Genomic DNA, 15,084 nt, shown 5'->3' with positions numbered 1-15,084 from the left:
AGACAGCTGTGAGAATGTTGCTGTAAATCCCAATTCTCTATAGAAAATAGGGTTTAGCAACCACCTTGGGCCCATGCCATTAGTTAAAGGCATCATATATTGCAATTAGCTGTTGAAATTCAAGGAATTATCAGAGATGTCAAATGTCGATCCATTCCATTTGATTTGGGGTAGTATTTGGCTAGTTCGTGGTCCCTTTTGAGCAAGTCCTACGTGAAGATTGAGGGCCAATTTGCCCGAATGCTTTGTTGATCGGTTGTGATAGCAAGGGGCTTTTGGATCAACGTAGGAGATTGTGAAATCTTAGTTGTACTCTATCCAATAGCAATACAAAGTAAAGAAATACTACAACAAGGGGTGCCAGTTTTGGGGCCAGCAAGGTGTCCAATGTCCAAGAATGTTATGATAAAGTATGCACTTTAGTTTATGCACAATTATTAATTGCCGTAATTAAATGCTTGATCAGGGTTTCACCACCCTCTCCGAGAAGGAAGGCTGGTTTCATGGTTCCATTGCCGGAATACTACTCAATCCTTTGATTTGGTAGGCCCAAGACACTTGATTGCAAGCCGAACCTTTGTGCTAGTATTGATTTATGTACTTAGCTAAGAAATTACAACAAGATGTCCTCATATGATGAGATAGAATCAAGCAGTGATGATGCGTCTCAGTATGGATATTCACACGTGGAAGAAAAAAATGTCAAAGCTTCTTTTGGACTTGGTCATGATGTAAATATAGCAAATGCACCCTTTTTGCAATAGCCAGCAAAGAAAGTGCTGGAAATTAGTGACACAACGTAGAGAATTGATTGCTAGAAATAAATGTTTTATTTGTGAACAGGAGGGTCACATTGCAAAGGACTATCCTGATAGGCAGCACACTAGAAATTCAAGAAATCAAGGAGATCCTAAGGGTAAGAAGCCCAAAACCTTAGTTAGATTGGTACCCAATGTTGTTAGTGATCAGCCCAATGGTGATGCTACTAAGTTATGCAGAGCATGGGCCAAAATCAAGGATCAAAATGCTTTGATTTTATTTGATAATGGCGCACAAGTCAACTTCATCTCTATAGATATGGCAACCTATCTAGGCATCAAAGAGGAGATGGGACCCATGGGAAAAGTTGGAATGGCATACACGGGCCATGTAGAGCCTATCACACCGCTTATTGGAAAGCTTCGGTTGCACATTCAAAGATATGTGGACAGCGAAGAGTTCTTTATTACTCCACTTGTGAGGGTTGTGATGTCTTGCTTAGTATACCATTGTGTCATTGTATGCATGCAATGATTGATTCACATGCAAAAGTGATCACTATTTAGTGTAAGGGCAAGAGTCATACACTCCATATAAAGTTAAGAGGGAAATTCGTCCTTCTTGTATCAGCTCCTGCCATTTCTAAAGTAATGAAAAATCACCCTTCAACGTACTTGGGTTTTACTAAGGGTAAGATTAATAATGAAAACATTGGGAACGTGTCAAAGTTAGAGAAGGAACACATCTCATTTCTGACATATATGCTGATTGCTTCTCTCAATCACTTCCAAGGCAGCTACTACCTGAAAGGCCAGAAGATCATGGTATAGATCTCATTCTTGGAAGTAGCCCATCTAATAGGCCATGCTACAGAGTCAGTGTTGAGAAACCCTTCACCCACAGTTTTGTGTTCTGTGTTTTGCGTTTAGGGTTTCGCATTTTGTGTTTAGGGTTTCACAGTGAACAGCCCCAAAAAGGGGTTGGGCGCCCATAGTGGGGCGCCACCCTAGACAGCCGGCGCCCTCCCTCCGGGCACCACCCTAGACAGTCTCTTGCCTATTTATAGGTTGTCTCTGTCACTCATTCTTCACAGTTGATTCATTCACTCCATTACCTCTTCTATCCAGCCTCTCCACTGCCCTCACACCCCTTCAGGAGGACATTGTGGTTCGTGGTTCGTGGCTATCTTCATCATCTTCCTTGTGCTACAGCACCCTTGTTCCCTTGAATCACATTCACTCCATGAATCAAAACTTCATCATTCCATTCATCAGAGTTTCTTCTCTCTTCACTTCTCTTCTTCATGTTTGCCGAGTTCACACCGTGTTCCTCCCCGTAAACCCTATTGTCTCGTTGGTACGTCGTCTTTTGACATGGTATCAGAGCTCGATCTACTCAAACAGTGGCAAAGATTCTCCACTCCAGTGAAGGCAAAGACCGGTGGCAGGTTTGGCATCCACTTCTCTTCTTCTTTTGCTGCATCGACACTCTAACTGGCGGCTGCTCCCTCCTGCGTTTGATGTTTTCCAACATGTGTTCAGGGCTGTTGTTGCCGCCTCCACTTCCACTTTGTTGCGTTTACTGCTGGCAGCTCTTCTGCTGCACCTGGCGGTATTCCAGCACATGTTCTCTGCTGGTGGCGGCTCAGCCAGACTGCTGGTGGTTATATTCTATATTTGGTGGCTCCTCCCTCATTACTATAGGCTGCTTTTGCAGCTGGTGGCTCCTCCTTGGTAGCTAGCAGCTCCTCCCTGCAACTGGCAACTCACTTCCAACCCTTCCACTGCCCTCCCAACCCTTGAGGCGGACATTGCAGTTCTTCGTGGCTGACCTCTTCCTTCTTCAGCAAGGCACATTGATACCCGTGGCTTCTTTACCAACAAATCACCAATGTACTGGGTGCTTCTATTGTGGCATCACCGGACACAACACCGATGCTTGCCAACTTCGCCCTTCGCTCCCCACCCCCTCGGAGTATATGCGTCTCCCACCCGGCATTACCTTTGCCACCTCTCCTTTCTGGGCCACAGAGATCGTTCTCCATCGACTATCAGAGTACTATGCTCAAGACAATAAGATGCATCCGATGCGCACTAAGTCCTTTCAAGCACATGGAGGATCAATTGGTGCTACGACCTCTTGGAGATCGTCGCAATGCCAATGGTAGTCGTCTCCCACCTATTTTTGAGTGCAGTGGCTACCACGGCTTGCAGTTCTACAGTCTGCTCCATCAAGAGATTGATTGTTTGATACCATCTCCTCATCAGTTCGCTCCTTCAAGAGACAGTGGCTACTCAACTCCTTCCTCTTCTTCGCCTTCCCGGTTCGCTCCATTGAGAAGCAACGACTTTTGCCCACTCACTGCTCAGTCTAAGCCCTACCCTTCACCCTTGCCTACTTAGGTTCAAGAGGCTGCCTCTGGAAGTTCTTCACCACCCCAAATACCTTTTTCGGCACAACCGACGGCACTTCCTTCATCCTCAGACATCACCACCCCAGATACAACTTCAGAGGGGGCTCCTATTCCTCCAGTTTCAAAGGGGGTATCCACCCACCGCTCAATCCTTCGCACATCCTAGTGGAAGCCTTTTACCTTCTTCTTCTACCCTTGGATAGGGTGGCTTCCTTCCAGCGGTCATCTCACCTATTGATACCCAGGATCTCGAGGATTTACAAATGATCAGGGCCTTGGAGCTTCAGCCGCGACTTGGTGATGAGGCCTTCGTATTCCTTCTTGCATGGATGCACGGAGCTAGTGGCTTCTCTCCCGAGGTTGAGTTTCGGGTTTTCCAGTTCACTCTGTCTACTGTTCTTTACTACAGGTTACCTTTTAGGTGGAAATCTTGGATCCTATGGATCCTCTACATCTTCTTCCTCCTCTTCTTCTTGCCTTGGTTTCATTATCTTTATACCAGGGCGCTTGGGTAAGTGAACAATTTTCCCATAAGGGACATTGTCCATGTGGTACACCTGCTGCATGAACATTCTTCAAAATGTAGCATTCCATCTCACTCTTCTCTTGTTCCCCGTTTTGGGCATGAGAGGGGTTGTTGAGAAACCCTTCACTCGCAGTTTTGCATTCTGCGTTTTGCATTTAGGGTTTCACGTTTTTCGTTTAGGGTTTCACAATGGATAGCCCCAAAAAGGGGCTGGCACCCACAATGGGGCACCACCCTAGACAGCCGGCGCCCTCCCTCCGGGCACCACCCTAGACAGTCTCTTGCCTATTTATAGGCTGCCTCTGTCAGTCATTCTTCACGACCGATTCATTCAATCTATCAACTCTTCTCTCTAGCCTCTCCACTGCCCTCGCACCCCTTCAAGGGGACATTGCGGTTCCTGGTTCATGGTTGTCTTCATCATCTTCCTTGTGCTACGGCACCCTTGTTCCCTTGTATCACATTCACTCCATGATGACACAACTTCATCATTCCATTCATCAGAGTTTCTTCTCTCTTCTCTTCTCTTCTTCATGTTTGCCAAGTTCACTCCGTGTTCCTCCCCACAAACCCTATTGTCTCACTGGTACGTCGTCTTTTGACACACTGCAGCCAAGCAAGAGGAGATTATGAGCCAAGTGAATGAGCTGTTAGAAAAAGAGCTGATTCAGCCCAACTCATCTCCCTTTTGCTCTCCAGTGCTTTTGGTGCAAAAAAAGGATGGTTCATAGTGTATGTATATTGACTATCATGCTTTGAATAAAATCATGATAAAGAATCGGTTTCTGATCCCTCGAATCGATGATGTTATGGATGCATTGCAAGGGGCAGCCGTATTCAACCATATAGATTTGAAAAGTGGGTATCATCGCATACACATTAAACTGGAGGATGTGTCTAAGACAGCTTTCAGGACATCTTCTGGATTGTATGAGTTTCTTGTCATGCCTTTGGACTTATGAATGCTCCTGTCACTTTTAATTGGATGATGGATTGCATCTTCATGCCAAATAAGGAATTTGTGGACACTTTCTTTGATGACATGATTGTCTACTCAAAGAATAAGACAAAGCATAGGAACCATTTGAACATTGTGTTCAATGAGCTACATAAGCATAAGCTGGTCAATCATTAATGATAAGAAAAGTGAAATCTTCTGCATGAAATCCACTTTTTGAGGCACATTGTATCGGTTGATTGTATTCGTATATGGACCCTGCCAAGGTGGAAGCAATACGTTCATGGCCACCTTTGAAGAATGTACATGAGATCCGCAGTTTCTAGGGTCTATGTTCCTTATATAGGAAGTATGTGTACGATTTTGCTGAAATTGCATCTCCATTGCATGCTTTGAAGAAAAAGAATGTGCCATTTAGATGTACAATAGTGAAAATTGTAGCATTTGAAAAGTTAAAAGAAAATATGACTTTAGATCCTATGCTTGTATTGCCAAATCTAAGAAAGTCATTTGTGATTCAGTGTGATATATGTAGAAATTGTTAGCAGTCATGTTTGTCATGCCTTGTCATCTCCTGCCTATGAGCCTCAATCTGAGTCAGACGAGGACATTAGGAGCTCTGACATGTCTATCATATGTTATGATGGGGGAGGCTAGTCACTTTCGACTAGCTATCTTAGGATGTGTATTTCTTTTTGGCCTCTTTTAGTGGGCAGCCACTGGCTGCCTGGCCACTTTTTTGGTCACTGATGTGGGGCGCCCATTTTAGGGCATTTTTAGGGTTAGGGTTAGGGTTTGTTCTTTTGCCTATTTATAGGCAGCCCCCCTCCCCACTTGATCACTTGTCTTCTTGCAGATTCCGACACTCCTCCCCCGTGGTGGTGCTGCCATCATCATCAGCCTGATCTGGTCCCCTCACTGACGCTGTGGGCTACGTGCAGGGACTGATCAGTCTCCTTCCGCCTTCCCGTTTATATTCAGCATTCATTTCAATCAGTGCAGATTTCTCTTCCTTCTTTTCTTCTTTCTCTCTCTCTCTCCCTCCGTGTTCGTATTCCCTCTTCCGCAGCGCACTCTCACATGGTGTCAGAGCCGAAGGAGAGTACACGGAGCTGAGATTTACGCGGGAGATCACCCAAAATCTTTGCGTTTGCTGCTGGCCTCATCCCCAACAATCAAGGCGGCCCTTCCAGGAGGTCACAACCCTTGCATTTGCTGCAGGCGCCCCCTCCAAAGGCTGCCACATCATCAACCACCACTTCCTACTTGCGTTTTCAGTCAGGGCGGCCACTCCTACAGCTGGGCGACATTCCTCCAGTCTGCGTTTTGCTGATCTGGCTGTCATTCCATATCCAGGCGGCTCTTCTCCTGCTAGCGACCTACTCCCAGGCTGCGTTTTGGTGCTAGCGGTTTCTGTCTTGGTGCTATTCATCAGGCAACCTTGCGTTTAGTAGCTCCAGGTGTCTGTAGGCCTCCCCCGCTTGCGTTTTGGTGATTGGTGACCATACTGCTGGTCATTATTCGGCATCGGCAAAGTTTTCTTTAGTGTTTGGTGTTTTGCACATTGGAAGATGTCTTCTCATCAATTTACCGGCTTTGATGACTCAAATGACGAGCTTTTGTCTCGACACTTATCTGAACGGAGGCGTGATTTCTATCACGAGGACCGTCATCCGGAGTCTATTCCTCTTTTCCATCCCCCTTCTATTCATGTATCTCGGCGAGCCCCTTCCAGTGGGCCGAAGATGCAGCCTTTGGTACCCCCTGTATAGGTACCCGTACTTCCTCAGCTGCCCAAAGAGGACCAGTTGGATGGCTCCAACTTTTCTCTATGGTCCTGCAAGGTGGAGTGTATCTTGGACTCCTTCGATCTTTGGGAGCTTGTTTCTGTTCCTATTCCCCGGCCTAAGGTGGATCCCGCAGATGGGACATCTATGGATCATGCAGCCTTATGGGATCGGCTCAATTCTAGAGCCACATCTTTCCTCTTTCTAAGTTTGCAAGATTCTGTCCTTGTTCATGTTCACAGGTTGAAGACTGCAGCAGACGTGTGGAGAAAGCTCGCGTCTCTCTATCAACAGAAGACGTTTGCCCACCGGATATCTCTCGAAAAGAAGTTGCGGATGCTCGCTATTGATGATAGTCCTTCCATGAAGAACCACATCAACAGATTACAGGATATGAGGAATAAGCTTGCATCCCTCGGTCGAACGATATCTTCTGAAGACATGGCTATGATTCTCTTGACTCAGCTGCCATCGCCTCGGTTTGATGTCTTCTATACCAACCTTCTTACTTCGAGGACCCGTGCCCAACTTCTATGGGAGGAGCTATCCCCACTTGTCTTGGAGCATGACGAGCGACTCAGAGAGGTCAGTGCTAGTGGATCCGACTCCACTAGAGCCTTTGTTGCAGGTTCGGGAGGACAGAAGAAGAAGAAGTCAAAGGCTAAGAAGAAGGACAGTTCTTCAGGCTCTGACTCAGATTCAATGAGACCGAAGTGCCCACACTGTGGGAAAGGGACACATCCTGAGGAGAAATGCTGGAAGAAGTACCCTCACCTTCATCTCGGAGCAAAGGGTGGATCTACATCGAAGCCTTCTTCTACCTCTACACCAGCTATTACCCATGAGTCAGTGTTCCTTCATATCCATGCTTTGGAGGAGGATCCTTCTTCCGTGGCTGCAGTGTCTTCTGCGCAGCCTTGGTTAGTGGACAGTGGTGCTTCGAGTCATATGACTCCCCGAGGTGATTTGTTAAAGGATCTCCGTCCATCAAAGGGTTCAATCACTATTGGTGACATTTTCTCGGTGCCTATTAGTGGTGTTGGCACATTGCCTTTCTTTACCGACCGACCTTCGAGCTCCTTTTCACAAGCCCTACATGTTCCAAATTTGGGCCTTCCCCTCCTCTCAGTTTATGGCCTTACGAGGCTTGGCACACGAGTGATCTTCACCGAGCATGCCGTTGTTATTGAGGATTCTTTTACAGGAGCTGTCTTATCTACAGGTTGGCAGGAGAGTGGGCTTTACAGGCTCCATTCCCCTTCTTTGCTGCAAGGACCTCCGCGGCAGTCTATTGCTACACCCGTTCCCGCTTGTGCACTTTCTATTCCACAGGTTCCTTCCCATCCCCCACCTTCTCCTCCGGTGGTTCCCTCGTACCCCCCATCCCTTTTAGAGGGAGGCGATCTCGGTGATGCGGCTGTGGATTCCCTGGCCCCTAGTGTTTTAGAGGGGGGTTCCCAAGATCGTACGGAGCTCCTTCAACGGCAATCTACATCGACGGACTTCATCGACCTTGGCATTCCTCTTGCCACCCGAGGATCCGTTTCTCCCTTGGCCTTCAGCCACATCCAGGATCTGAGAGGGGGTGTTAGCAGTCATGTTTGTCATGCCTGTGAGCCTCAGTCTAAGTCAGAAGAGGACATTAGGAGCTCTGACATGTCTGTCATATGTTATGATGGGGGAGGCTAGTCACTTTCGACTGGCTGTCTTAGGATGTGTATTTCTTTTTTGCCTCTTTTAGTGGGCAGCCACTGGCTGCCCGACCACTTTTTTGGTCACTGATGTGGGGCACCCATTGTAGGGCATTTTTAGGGTTAGGGTTAGGGTTTGTCCTTTTGCCTATTTATAGGCAGCCCCTCTCCCCACTTGATCACTTGTCTTCTTGCAGATTCCGACACTCCTCCCCCGTGGTGGTGTTGCCATCATCATCAACCTAATTTGGTGCCCTCACTGACGCTATGGGCTGCGTGCAGGGACTGATCAGTCTCCTTCCGCCTTCCTGTTTGTATTCAGCATTCATTTCAGTCAATGCAGATTTCTCTTCCTTATTTTCTGCTTTCTCTCTCTCTCTCCCCCTCGGTGTTCGTATTCCCTCTTCTGCAGCGCACTCTCACAGAAACAACATTTGGAGCTGTTTTAATGCAGGATGGCTGAGTTGTGGCTTATAAGAGTCGTCTTCTCCACAGTGCAAAGAGAAATTTGCAGGTCTATGAGAAAGAGCTTTTGGCAATTATTCATGCACTATCTATATGGAAACATTGTTTATTAAGGGTTGATTTTACAATGCAGATAGATCATCAAATATTGAGGTACTTTCTAACGTAGAGAAAGTTGTCAGAGAAGCATATGAGATGGGTCAATTTTTTCTCTATGTTTCATTTTTAGATTGTACACATTGATGTAAAAAGAATGTTGTGGCTAATGCACTGTCATGCAAGCTACAAATCTTAGCCACATTAGCATGATTTATCATACTAAGTTGGATGCCATGAAGGAACAATATACTACTAATTTAGATTTTGCTAATGTTGATGATCAGCTTTGCAATGGCTAGAGAAATGAGCACTTTGTGCTTAGAGATGGATTTTTGATAATACATGGACAATTGTGTATCACAAAGTAGTTGAGGCCTAGAGTGATCACAGAAAGTCATGCTCCTCCGTATGCAAGACATAGAGGTATTGATACCACAATCAAAGCATGGAGCACTTATTTTATTCGCCAGCTTTGGCACATGATGTTGGGCAGTTTATCAAGACATGCATGATATGTCAAAACAACAAGCATGATAGACAAAAGATGATAGGCTTGTTGTAACCCTTGCCTATTTCAAACATCTAGGCAAATCCTTGTTATGGATTCCATCTTTGAGCTTCCTAAGACACCTACAAGAAATGACGGGATATAGACTATCATTTGCAAGTTTAGCAAACAATACTATTTTATTCTAGATAATACTTGAGGATAACATGCCAAAACCTCATGCTGCATGTGCAACATGCACTACTGCTACCTACAACTTACAACTACATAGATGGGAGTGGATACATTATACATGAATGATCATACAAATAAGAGAAGCGTGGGCTTAGAGACGGAGAGGCTAGATAGAGAGAGAAGGTTGAGAGACACAGATAAGAGAGATGAAAGGCTTTAGAGAGAGGCTTGGGAGAGAGAGAAATAAGAAAGAAAAGAAGAAGAAAAAAAAAAAGGAGAAAGAAAAAAATAAAGTTATATGCTTGAAGGAGAGTGGCCCAAAAGTGCCTATTGTTTTGTACTAAATCGTACGAATACATATTGTACCGTACCGTACGGATCAGTCCGTACTACGTACGGAGACAACCCTGCCTATATCATATGTCCAGCCTCCATCGATTACAGTCCTCACCCTCGTACAGCTACCATCTTGCACATGCACTTCACATGCAAATTGAATATGTTGGATATATCAGATATGTTGAATATAATATATTGGATATATTCACTGATCACACCTGCTGCTGTTGTTGTCATCAGCATCAGTCCAGCTTGTGTTTTCAGCCTAATCAGGCTGCCATGCATCAGCCACACACCTTCTAGAGTCGTTGCCCAATCTTCATCTGTTGCCGGTGATCAGCTGATATCATCTTCTAGGTGGTACACTGCCGCGTTTACCAGTTCTAGCTCTCCAAACTGCTGCGCCTTGGTTTCCAGCCTGCTCCCCTTCCACTTTCAGCATCCTTTCAGCTCCAACTAGTAGTTATAGACCTTGAAATCTGTCTCAGGTGGACATCACACTCCTACTAGTCCCTCAGCCCACTCTCACGAAAGCCACTAGCTATCTTGTACATTATTTCCTTCATTTACAGTATTGATTCATTCACTTCAAAGTTCTCTTTCCTCTCTGCTTGTGTTTGTGTTTTTGTGTTTTGAGTTTATTGTGATATTGTCTGAGTTATTGTGTTTTAGTCGTGTTTCTACGTTTTGTGTTTTCTATGTGCATACCCTAGTATAGCTTCACAGAATGTTCGACCATATTCATAATGAGGAGCAGTATTTTTATTACCTTGAGATGTTTCGTTTTCTGTGGCTGCAAGTGTTTGTAACAAGTTCAAGATGTAGTTGGATTTGCTTCTAAAACTTCACCTTATGTTGCTTGCTCTTTTGCAGCCATGGTAAGAGGAATTTCAAGAGTCTCAAGAAACCTTTCCTTGAGAAGAAGAAACAGCTAGCTCTGTTCTCAGTAAGAGATGGCAGGCTTTATCTGATCTCAATATTTGGAGTTGACATAAATTCCCAATATGTTTCTATGAAACAATCCTGATGGACAATCAAATTAATGACTCCCTATCAAGAGCTCCAAAAAGTGCCCCATCATATCCATGTCAATTTCTAATATGTTTTTGCAGTTAACAACGTTAATTAACAAGCAAACCAGTGACTTCCTACCAAGAGCTCAAAAAAGGTGCCGCATCTGAACTGACACACCTAAAGTTTGGTGATTGAAGAAAGGCTTCATAGAAACTTTTACATAGGTTTTTGAACATAATGCACGATTTCTCCTTGACTTCTAATGGCAACCAGGAATGACCATTGTTTCAAATCACTATGCTAACCGCACAAGGTATTAAAAAAGGACCAGATAAGGTACAACATGAAACCTTCTCATTTTGGATATCAAGCCGAAGGTGACCACAACTGCAGTGTATGGTGTACTGATCCTCTTCCAGTTTTCCAATCTTGCAAATAGGACACACAATAAAATCCTTCAACCACCCCCAACAACCACCCACAGCAAATAAGAAAAACAATAACATAATGTACATCAACAATCCATTATCATAAATCTTTGATACAAAATTCCAGCAGTAAAAATGTGCAGTAACTTTCTTGAGACTTGAATGTTCCATATTACGATGATTTGTTACTGATACACCCCTTTGTGTTTACTAAGACTAGAAAACTGAAATAGAAAAGCAAGTGATAAATATCAAGAAAACTAATAGGAACTCTAATACAGACATAATAAACACAAAACCCTCTTGCCTTCACAACCAGCAGTGCTGAGCTAAAACTGAACATACAAGAATATGTATGCAAAAGCACACATCTTTTCTCATATTCTGCAGAATCCCAGTATGCTTAGTTGGGATGATAATAAACATGAAGTCAAGGCTTTTCACATGTGCATTCCTAAGTTGGTCGATCTACTTGTAACAACCTGTTGATTGATAAGAACTCTTGGAAGGCAAGCCTATTCTAGTATAATTCAGCCCATTTTAGATTTCCATTACTCTTTTAAGATCCCCCCTTTACTAGCGGGTGTACATCCAATCATAATTGTCATTGATTTTAGGAAGCTTAGTCAAAATGGGGATCTACATCCCAATCAAGTTACCATCTTAATCAATGGAATAGAACAAGTTGGGAAACCTTAACTCCCAAGGCTAGAGGCCTAGATGTAATCAATGGTGCATGGTTTCATCAAAAGAGAGGCAGCCCCCTTATCTAGCAATATCAACCTACCAAGAAGAGTCAATGACTTACTTAAGGTGAGTACATGATCTAAATGTCAGCAAAGGCAGATTGCAAAATTAATAGCATAGCAATACTAGAGCTTTAACATTGCTAGAGTATTTCTTAGAGCCTACTATAAATGTCAAGAGACTTGTGAGCACCTTGGTCCATTTGAGCATACATGCATTTTAAGCAACAAATAATTTTACTCTAATGTGGACATTATATCAAAACAAATAGACAAAGATAATGGAGATCAACAAGTGTCATGGCTTTTAGCTCACCCGTGTGTGTGTGTGTGTGTGTGTGTGTGAACACACGTGTGTGCCTCTATGTCTATGTGCTTGCGTATACATGTGTTCTATGTGGATGTAAATACAATAAACTAATTTGGTAAGTATTTGCATTTACATGTTCTATGAGGTGTCTATATGTTGCATGTATGTAGGTACATAAGTACATGTGTATGTGTGTATGCGCGCACGCGTGTACGCTTACACACGTGCATGTATGTGTATGTGTGAATAATGATGTTTAAAATGTGTGTTGGATGTTTATTCTAGGGTAGACATGTAGTAAAAAGGTTGCCACTAGTGTGGTTGATGTGAGTTGGTCTATCTTCATGTATACAAGTTCTTGTGAAGAAAACTGCTAGGGTTGACACTGAGGAAACACAGTGTACGACCACGACAAAAACACAAAGAGATAGACACAAACACAGAAAGCAAAACTCAAACCCTAATCGCAAAACTCAAAACTCAAACACAAAAACTCAAACACAAACGAAGAAGAGAAAGAAGAACACAACTCTAAAGTGAATGAATGTAAGAGTGTACACATACTCAAGGGCAGAGCAGTGTGTCGAAAAGTGACGTCCATCAGAGATGAATCCAAAGTCTATGACCACCAGTCGAGCTGTGAAGAGAGAGGAATCTACAAAATGTTGATGTCAGAAGGGCCTAGAGCACCAAACGCAAGTGGAAGAAGCTATGGAGATCATAGTACGGGGGAGTTTCAAAAACGGGGGAAACAGAAATGGAAAAAACCGGAGTTTCGAAGTTTCGGCCAAATTTTGGAAATGGGAAAACGGCGTTTCGGATTGTACACTAAAATAAATATAATATTATGTGGGTATGTAAATATATCAATGCCTACAACAACATGTACCCAAATTTCATACAAAACTTTGAGTCTTCATGTCATATGATTGAAATCATGATTCATTACAAATGTCATGACTCACGAGTAAAGATTGAAGAGTCAAGACTCAATGTTAAAACTTAAGACAGCTTAATACAATTAAGACTTAATTTTCAAAACTTAAGGCAATAAAATGAATTATAATTTATGACTCATGAATCATCTATGATCTAAAGAGTAGTGAAGACTGACATCAAGAACAATGAAGACAAACATCAAGAACAATGGAACAAGAATCAAGATGCATAATAAGTGAAATCAAGATACAATGATACATGTAACTACGTCATGTGAATAATTTGTCAAAACTCCAAACTCCAGTGAGCACTGAGCACTATGTGTTGGTCTCTAGACTCTAGTAACTATTGAGTAATAAGTATCAACATCAATGAATAGCTGGCAATTGTAGTCTAGACAACAAGGCCCGATGTCTTTGTTGGAAGTGCATGCCAAGTGGTCTTTCACGCGCATTACGCTCCTCGATTTCTCCTAGGTAATGGGAAGAAGAAGAAGAACAAGAAAAAGAAAAAGGAGGAGAAGGAGGAGGAAAAGAAGAAGGAGAAGGAGAAGGAGGAGGAGAAGGCAGAAGCTCGACTGTCCCGAAACGGACCGCAGGATGCCAAAATGCCAGTCTGCCATTTCCGTTTCAGTCCGAAACGACCGGTCCGTTTCAACAGATCCGAAATGCCGTTTCGGGATACTATGGTGGAGATGGAAGGCGGCCCCCAGATGAGTGTAAACACAAACTGTGAATGTCACCTGGATGACGAGAACCACTAGCACCTGTCGCCTGGAGGAAGAGACATCAAACGCAAGCAGCTGGAGTGTGTAGGAACTGTCACTAGTCTAGCCTGGGACAAAATGCAAGCTACAGAAGGTGATGAAGATGCTGCCGATAGCTGGAAGATATCAAACGCAGCCTGGAAGAAGTCGCCAAATAGTGGGTGATAGCTTGGAAAAAGACACCAGGGCACTGCAAGGGCTGATGGAGAGGTGGTAGCAATCTCAAAGGTTGGACAGCCACGTAGAGGTAAACTGATGGCTGAAATCTGCAATCAAGGGTGTGAAACCTGCACAGACGGGAATGAGGCTGAATGGGGGCAGTCTGTCTATTTATAGATGTTAAAGGATGCCCCAAAAAATTAGGGTTTTTGAAGGACCACTGAAACTCTCTCGGACTGCTCCTCTTTTGAGGGTTTTTCATTAATTAAGTATGTTTTGGGGCTGTTTTAAGAATGCTAATCAGCTGAAAAGTGTGTTTTAGTTCAACACCCCCTCTTAGGCCCAAAACAGAGCCGAGAGGTTAGCCAAGCCACTTTGATTTTTACTTACCCCAAGGCGTCCCACCCCAAAGCAGCGAAGGCATCGAACAAAGGGCACACGTCGACTGCCCAATGGCCTACCAAGACTACAGAGGCGATGGTTATCTTACCAAGGGACTCCAAGTAGTCAACCCAAAGAGGATAAGGCATCGGACAAAGGGTGCATGTCGGCTGCCCAGTAGTCTACCAAGCCCTACAAAGGCAGATGGAACCACATTGAACGTTTTTTTCTTTTTTTAAAGTGAGTTAAATTTTATGGAATGTGGCCAATTGAGTAACAGTGACCCAGAAGATGGGTAGGGAGGGTACACCCAACACATCACAAAACAGAACAAGCGTACCCATCCACTCAGGGGTGTCGATGATGACGGAAAATATGATGAGGGGGTATGGTGATATGGTGTCAACAGCTGCCAGTGGAAACAGCTTAGGATCCGCTCCAGTGGTGCTCTCCACAATGAGATGCAAAGTATGCTACATACTGAAGAATGGTCATGCAACAAGTGCCACTTGGACAGTGTCCCTCGTAGGAAAATTGTTCACTTGCCCAAGTGCCCTAGTACAAAGATGATGAAATCATGCAATGCAAACGGGAAGGTACAACAGGGGGAAGAAGTCGATGT

The 15,084-nt window shown here is 44.0% G+C and overlaps 1 protein-coding gene across 4 annotated transcripts in view; it reads right to left on the bottom strand.

Moving 5' to 3' along the window:
* The window catches only part of LOC148032706 (RPA-interacting protein A), an 81,125-nt gene that overhangs the window by 12,549 nt on the left and 53,492 nt on the right, over positions 1–15,084 (bottom strand). For 2 of the 4 annotated variants that reach the window (XM_087683344.1, XM_087683346.1), the window contains exon 5: positions 11,084–11,161. In XM_087683344.1, coding sequence (XP_087539470.1) covers positions 11,084–11,161 — 78 coding nt within the window. Of the gene's footprint in view, positions 1–11,083; positions 11,189–15,084 lie in introns of all 4 variants that reach the window. The other 2 variants (XM_087683343.1, XM_087683345.1) reach the window with 1 other exon arrangement.

This window comes from Lygodium microphyllum, chromosome 8 (genome assembly GCF_053477565.2).
Source record: "Lygodium microphyllum isolate KBCC chromosome 8, Lygodium_microphyllum_v1.1.10, whole genome shotgun sequence".
NCBI lineage: Eukaryota > Viridiplantae > Streptophyta > Polypodiopsida > Schizaeales > Lygodiaceae > Lygodium > Lygodium microphyllum.
The sequence above is the reverse complement of the archived record's forward strand: the minus strand, read 5'-3'. Positions and strand labels throughout refer to the sequence as shown.